Raw genomic sequence first — 7,694 nt, forward strand, 5'->3', positions numbered from 1 at the left:
AACAATTTATTTGAATTAATCTTTTGATATGTGTATTTTGGAAAACTTAAAGAAGAAAATAACTTATATTTATAAGTTGTTTTCAGCTGGTGTCAATAATTTCTTTAAAATAACTTTATGAGTAAAACTGACCTAAATGAATATGATTTAGATTTATTTCTTTTTTATTATATAATCTACATATACAAAAACAATCAGAAGATAAATACTCATTAGATAAGAGTATTTGATTAAATTATTTAGTCAAATGTACAATTTTGCATATTACTTGTGTCTTGCTAGTGGCCGGTGCTCCGTGCTCGTAATAATTGAGAGGGCATTTTACTAATGACATACACCACTTAATTAAGAGATACGTTGAGTTTTAAAGTTTTGGAAAGAAAGATTATCGAGAATAAATTTTTTATTTCCAATAAATATTCTCTAATTTAATGAAATGATAGCGATAATATAAGTGACTAATGTGACAGAAAAAAAATTAAAAGAGTGAAAAGAATATGAAAATATAGTCCCTTTTTCCCGTGCAGCTGCAGATACCTTAGTGTGGTAGTTAATTAATGGGATTTCATGTACATGACAATGAATATATACAATGTGTGTCTCGCCGCAACTAATTAATTGTTTATCAAATGACATCAACATAGTCCTTTTTTTTTCCGGTGCAGCTGCTGGTACATTGATGGTAATGTGATTATTCATGAATCATGACATTATTAATTGTTCCCACATTGGTGGTTGTGGGATTATAATGATGACATTGTTCATAGTCGTACTCCAAATATATAATAGCATTATTTGCCATATGAACAACCACTGGCACTGAGTCTTGACTGAGAAGATATTTAAATTGAAAAGATACATATATATATATATATATATATATATAGAGAGAGAGAGAGAGAGAGAGAGAGAGAGAGAGAGAGATTACAGAATATATAACACCAAGTAGCCTACGGAACTTATACTAGTTATGACTTATGATAACCCGTTTAGAGCAATTATAGTAATTCACAGAACCTTAATTAATTGAGATGTAATTATTGACTTGAGATGACATGAATTTCAATTTTTTGGTAAAACTAAAACAGGCTTAATTGGAACTCATAATCGTCAAACACTGATGACATTATATATATATATATATAGATATATATATATATATAGTCTATTTGGATATACCTTTTATAAGCGTGAATGTACACATTTTTTCTAGACTAGATCGTTGGCATATCCCAGCTATAATATTTTCTTCATATCACACGTGGGACATGGTTAGTTTAGATTCTCCATATCTCAAAGCAAGTTTATGTTCTCCTAGAAGTGTTGTGCTTAACAGCTATGAAATTTGTAATGTTATTCTGAGAATTGAATACGGTCAATGAAATAGCCAAAAAGGAATGAGATGTTAGGAAACGTTGTTTTTCTAATTATTTCCATTTTTTTCACTTTCTTTTTATCCAAAAAAAAATACATTATTATGAATTATTTTCTTTTTTCTCTATTTTTTCCTTCCCATCCAAAAATACTATAAAAGGACAGCATAGGAAAAACTAAATAGACTAATAATGAGTTTGCCTACGGCCTTAGGATGCCTAAGTTTGCATGCAAGAATTCCTTTATGCTAAAGCATGTCTAAGTTTGCATGCAATAATATCTTTGTAGTTGTAAGTCACAAGCGCAAATATCTACTTGCCTCATGGTACCAAGACTTCGGTAATTTTTTAAAAGGAACTGTGACAGGTAAACTAGAGTCATTACTGACAATTGTATATTATATTTGACATAATCTTGTAGTCAAATAATTAAAAGTTATTGACTTTTTAATTCACCTTTGGCCAAATGGCCATAATAATCTTTCCCTATTCTTTAAGTAGATATCATATTTTGTTATAAAAATTAAAAGGTTTAATTATTATTTTAGTCTAAATATGTATTTTTTTAGTTCTTGAAATTTAAAAATGTTTTTCTAGTCTCTAAATTTTAAAAAATTGTATTTTTTAGTCCCTAACATAATAAATTAACATTTTATAATGATTTTTAGTTGTTTTAAATTATTTTTTTTAACCGCTTGAATTTGTATTTGAAAATTGTTACAAAGTATTAAAAAATCAATTACAAAAGTACTTAAAAATCGTCAAAAAATATCAATTTATTATGTTATGAACTAAAAAATATTTTTTTAAAATTTAAGAATTAAAAAAATTTCAGAGACTAAAAAATACAAAAGTTTATAGCTATAACAAGCTAGTCTTAAGTTTTTCATTATATTCTTTCAATCTATTATGAATGAAATTCCACGATTTTGTTCCTGGGGAAAAAGAAAAAAACAAACAAGTTTGCTACCAATGTATATATAGAAACATGCAGGGTACGGTAATGAAGGGCAAGAAAATCATCCCAAATGACACAGCTTCACAATGTAAGATATGCATATATGATTTAATTACTCATGTGCTCTATGTGTATAATTTTTAGATTTTAGTTTCTATAAATTACTCATTTTAGTTTTTACATATTTTAATCTATTTTAGTCTCTTCAGTCCAAAAGTTATAATATTAAAACGAATTAAGAAAATGTAAGTGCAAGAACTTAATTAAAAAGCGTATTTATTATATAAAGGCTAAAATAAATATTTTTGTGTAGAGACCAAAACATAAAAGTTATAGAAATATAGGGATTAAATAATAAAATTAAACATAATAATAAAAAAGATTATCTGTGGATTGGTTCTACCTTATCAATTGGAGATGTTAGAAGGTGCAAAATCATGCCGATGGAGCATCCACATCCATGTCAATGTAGGGCCACAAAACTTGGATGAGTTACTCCATTGCGTACATGATACCATCCCTATTCCATTCCCATGATGAAAGCATAAAATGCTACTTGTCACCGTCTTCACATCACCACGCGCATAACCATGAGTCCATGAAATAAAATAATCATGCTCAATGTGTTTGATTTTATTTTATTTTTTGCTTTTTAGTTTTTTAAAAACTGTTTTTTGGAGAACGACAGAAATGATAGTCAAATGTGAAAGAATAAAGAAAAATATTTTTTTTTGTTTAGATTACAAATACCTTGATTGAAGGGAATCCTATGTGAGTTGGATAAAATATTTGTATTGTGCAATTTTTGATCGAGATCACGGATGAAATTTTAAACCATTTAATAATTTCTTTTGTTGAGAGGAAACACCCTCACCAAATAAATCCACTTGTTTGATAATAGTATAAAAAAATATGAATAATAGAAAATTGAAAATACAAAATCAAAAGCAACTTAAAGATATTTTGATTTTGTAGTTTTAAAACTAACATAAACATTAATTTTGAAATTACCAATTTTTTTTTGTTTTAAAATAGAAAGAAGAAAAAAAGAGGAAACCAGCCGGCCAAAGTTTATTCTTTTTTATATCACTTTTTATACCAATATAATTACTAATTAGTTTGCATGTGTTATCTATGAGACCCAATTTTATTCCAATGAATCAGGAACATCTATATTATAGCAAGACTTATTCTCCTAATAGAAAATTTACCACACACAAGATTGAAATTCAAGAAATTACTTAAGAATATGTGTGAAAGGTAAGTTTTAGAGAAGAAACAAAATCATGACAAATATTTATTTTTAAATGAAAAAATTATATAATGTTTGTAAAACTAAATAAAAGAATGACACGTTAACTTTAAGCCAATTTATCGTATAATTTATTTAATTTACAAATAATCAAACTAGAGAATAATTATTAAAAATGAATAATTTGCTTTCTTTTCTCTTCTTCTTTTTCTCCAAAATCTAACTCTCAAGCATACTCTAAGGAAAATCAAGCATGTACTATATAAAACAATCACCCATTAGTTATCAAGTATATGCATGCATGGTATAGATCTATGATATTTTATACTAACATTTTAATTAGTTAAAAATTATATATTAACAATTGAATTTTTTTATTAATATATATTTTTATAACGTTGAACTGCCCATTTTCTCATCCACGTGCGTATATAATTTAAATAATTTATTTTATAATTAATTCTCACATGATTTAACAAAAGAAATATTGACCATTGGTATTGTTTTATTATACTTTATTTGGATGAGAATTGAAATATGGTAAAATAAAAGTATAAGAAATATAAAAGAAAAATAGGAGTGAGGTAGAAAGATATTTTTTTTTATAAAATAGATATAATTAGGAGAAAAATAAGTGAAAATTTTCCCCATTTATTAAGACAAATAAAATAGAAAGTAAAAGTTGAATAAATTATATGAAAGAAAATTTTATGATAGTAAAAAAGCCAATTTAATAAAAAAAACTAAAACTTATTACTATATTTTTTATTGATAAAAAATATTTAAATTTCATGTGTAATATAAAAAATTATGAAACATTAAAAGTAATAAAAAAAAAAGAAAACAATTTACTTGCCCCCACTTTAGGAGGGAAGTACTTTTAATGCAGACCAACCCCCATCATTACATCTTATCCGTCAACTCTCTCACGACCATACAAACCATTATTACACTTAAATGACGTTATTTTTATTATTCCACAAACACATAAATTACGTGTAAAGTGTAATATTTTGAAAAATTAAAATTAAAATTTTTCAAAATAATAAATAAATAAATATATATTTTTATGTAAAATAATACGATATTGCAACATATATTTATTTTGAGTTTCATGGTCAAACAACCTCTAAGTATATTTACTACCTCGGATTTTACTTTTTTTTTTAATCCCCCTTCGCCAACTTTACTTATTGTGATTTATTTGAAAAAAAAAATTAAAAAATATGAACAAAAGAAGAAAAACCAGAATAAAAAAACATAATATTATATATATGCTAAAAATGTGTTTTACATAACAAATTCAGTTGGTTTCTAATTTTTTATTAGTTGAAAAAAAAATTTGTTTAACTGCTTAGCAAACGAATGTTTTTAGAAATTTTTAATATTTTTTGAAATATTATTTGGAGTAATATTTTTTTAAAACTTTAGCTTTTAATTTTTTATATTTATTCATTTTTAGTCCTTAAATATTTATTAAATTTCTTTTTTAATCTTTTTATGTTTAAGATAAATTTTTATTATTTTTATAGTTTATGCAATTTTATATTTTTGAACTAGTTCAACATATAATTTTACCAAATACTTATAATTCAATAAGATAAATTTTTAATTAGTTTTTCAACTTTAAACTATTTTTTATCTAACATAGCCTAAAGTAGATTTTTGATCTCTTATTTATAAGTTTTTTTTTGAATTTGGTCTCTTAAATTTAAAAAAGTTTCACTTTACTTCTTTTATCAACTTCTGATCCTAATAATATCAAATTTGATTGACTTAGTATCTCTTATAATTTTTTACGTATTAGTAAGTTCACTGAGTTAATATGATAACTGAAGGAAAAATTTGATCTAACAAGTTAATTTGAGTTAAAATAAAACTTTTTAAACTTAAGAGATTAACTTTAAACATAAAATATAGACAAGGAACCAAAATTTTATTTTAACTTTTCATATACAATTTTACTTGTAGAGTGATTAAGTTGATTAGGTAAAAGAAATAAAAAGAATCACTGTTTAATGACTTTTTAAAATAATAAGTAAAAAATAAATTTATCATTTAATTATTTCACCATAAATTTATAATTAATAGTATATCTTTAATTGGATTATTATCATAATATATTTTAAACCATTTTATTTATAATTAAAAAATACATGAAACATAATTCAATATTATTTTAATAATATCTTTTATTATTGAAACATAATTCCATATCCTTGATGACCCACCTAAAAGTATTATTCCTCCACTGAATTGATCTTCCCAAAAGATGCTGCATCCGTTGTCGTCATAAAGCAACCCTGACGCATATACCATACCAATGTAAAGTTGTTATGGGACACAACATCATCTTGTACTCCAGATAATTACCACATTACCCCCCTTTCCATCATCAAGTGAAATCCATGTTTAGTTTTCGGCATCGTGGCCATTCTTGTCAATCCATAAATCTAGCTAGCAAATTAATAAAACCACGCGGTCTTTAATTACCTCTCTAGCCATTCAATTTCAATCAAGAGGGTTTTGGTGCGTGCATTAATATTGAAGTGATTAGAGTTATGGCAGGTGATATATTAATTATTCGATTCTAAAATTGTTCACTTTTACTGTATAGGGCCACCATAGGTTAGAACCAAAAAAAGAATAAATAGTGGGTGAGTGATTTCTGACTAATACTACTTTCATGTTACTATAAGAACATATGCAATTCTGTTTTGCTGCTAGTTAATCTTGGTGGCATAGTTGAAAGTGAGAACAATGGAGGGAGAAAGAAGGAAGAGGAGAATGGAGAGGGAAGAAGAAAGTGAAGAGCAGCAGATGGAGAAGTTCTTTGCCCTGATAAAGAGCACTAAAGATGTAAGGGATAGGCTCTCCAAACAGAAAGAAGAAGAGAAGGCAAAGGGTGGTTGGAAACCAACGTTTCAACCAGAAGATTTCATGGATCATAAAGACTTGGCCAAGATTAATGTTTTACGTCATCAACCTGCAGCTCCTTCTTCAGGTTCAGGGAAAGAGGTAACCCCAGAGCCACACCCAGAGGCCCAACATGGAAATAACAACAAACCAACCGATTTAGACCTAACCCTTTCTTTATAATTGACAATAAATTCAGTGTAATTCGTCCAGAATATGTTCAATATCTTTAATTTAGAAAAAATATATATATTTTGGTTTATTTCTTAAGAATTTGTTCTTTGTTTCAAATTTATAAGATATTATTTAGAGTTAAAACTATTATCATTTGTTTAGATAAAAATAAAAATTTGATCTTATCTTTTATCTTTTAGGTTTAGGATATTAGCAATTTGATTTTACGATTAAGATAATATTTAAATTATATATATATATATATATATATATATATAAAAGTCCCATGAATAAAGTATCGATGCATCTCTTTCACGTAATATATTTCTTTCTTTTACAAATATAATACATACAGATAACAACAATAAAAAAATAAGTTAAGGTTCTTATGGACCTAAGAAGATAGAAGTAGAAGTAAGTTTTTCATAAATTTTTCCACCTAATTTTGATGGAGAAAGTTATGACGTTTGGTTTGTGAGAATGAAATCATACTCAGAGGCAATAATAGATCTTTGGGGGAAATCGTATAAGAAGATTACAATATTTTTCTGCCTGATAATCCTACATGACTCAAATAAAAAATAACAAAGAAAAGAAAATCAAGAAAATAAAAGTAAGAGGATCTTCAACTCAATTCTGGTCACAACTCATAATATCTTCATGTAAAACTATATAAAGTTGTATTTAACCTTAATTATCACTTTGTTGTCGTCATATAAAGTTGTATTAAGTAAAAATTCAACTAATAATAACGCTAAGGCAACTTAATCACACTCTTATTGTGAAATGGTCATTTTTCAATGTCAATCATATGGAACAAGCTAGAAGAATTCTTCCGTTGGTCCTCTACGCCCTCAATCCTTATCTTTATAAAGTTGATTTTACAATTTCTTTTCTTTATTGTTTAATTTTACAAAAGTAAAGTTGACGTATTAATCAACAATTAAAAATAAAATATATCCAAACTATTAAAAAAATTTGAGGTACGGACACCCATCCAAAATCCAAATTCACATACATA

At 26.0% G+C, this 7,694-nt stretch overlaps 1 protein-coding gene across 1 annotated transcript; it reads left to right on the forward strand.

Moving 5' to 3' along the window:
* Positions 1 to 6,343: 6,343 nt before the first annotated feature.
* Positions 6,344 to 6,682, forward strand: LOC100801530 (protein NIM1-INTERACTING 3). Its single transcript, XM_003555739.2, has one exon. It carries the CDS (start codon positions 6,344 to 6,346, stop codon positions 6,680 to 6,682), a length of 339 nt encoding a protein of 112 aa, XP_003555787.1.
* The last annotated feature ends 1,012 nt before the right edge of the window (positions 6,683 to 7,694 follow it).

Source organism: Glycine max, chromosome 20 (genome assembly GCF_000004515.6).
Source record: "Glycine max cultivar Williams 82 chromosome 20, Glycine_max_v4.0, whole genome shotgun sequence".
NCBI classification, from domain to species: Eukaryota; Viridiplantae; Streptophyta; class Magnoliopsida; order Fabales; family Fabaceae; genus Glycine; species Glycine max.

Excerpts from the sequence above, each read along its gene's own strand:
- LOC100801530 (XM_003555739.2), top strand. The coding sequence starts at position 6,344 with ATGGAGGGAGAAAGAAGGAAGAGGAGAATGGAGAGGGAAGAAGAAAGT.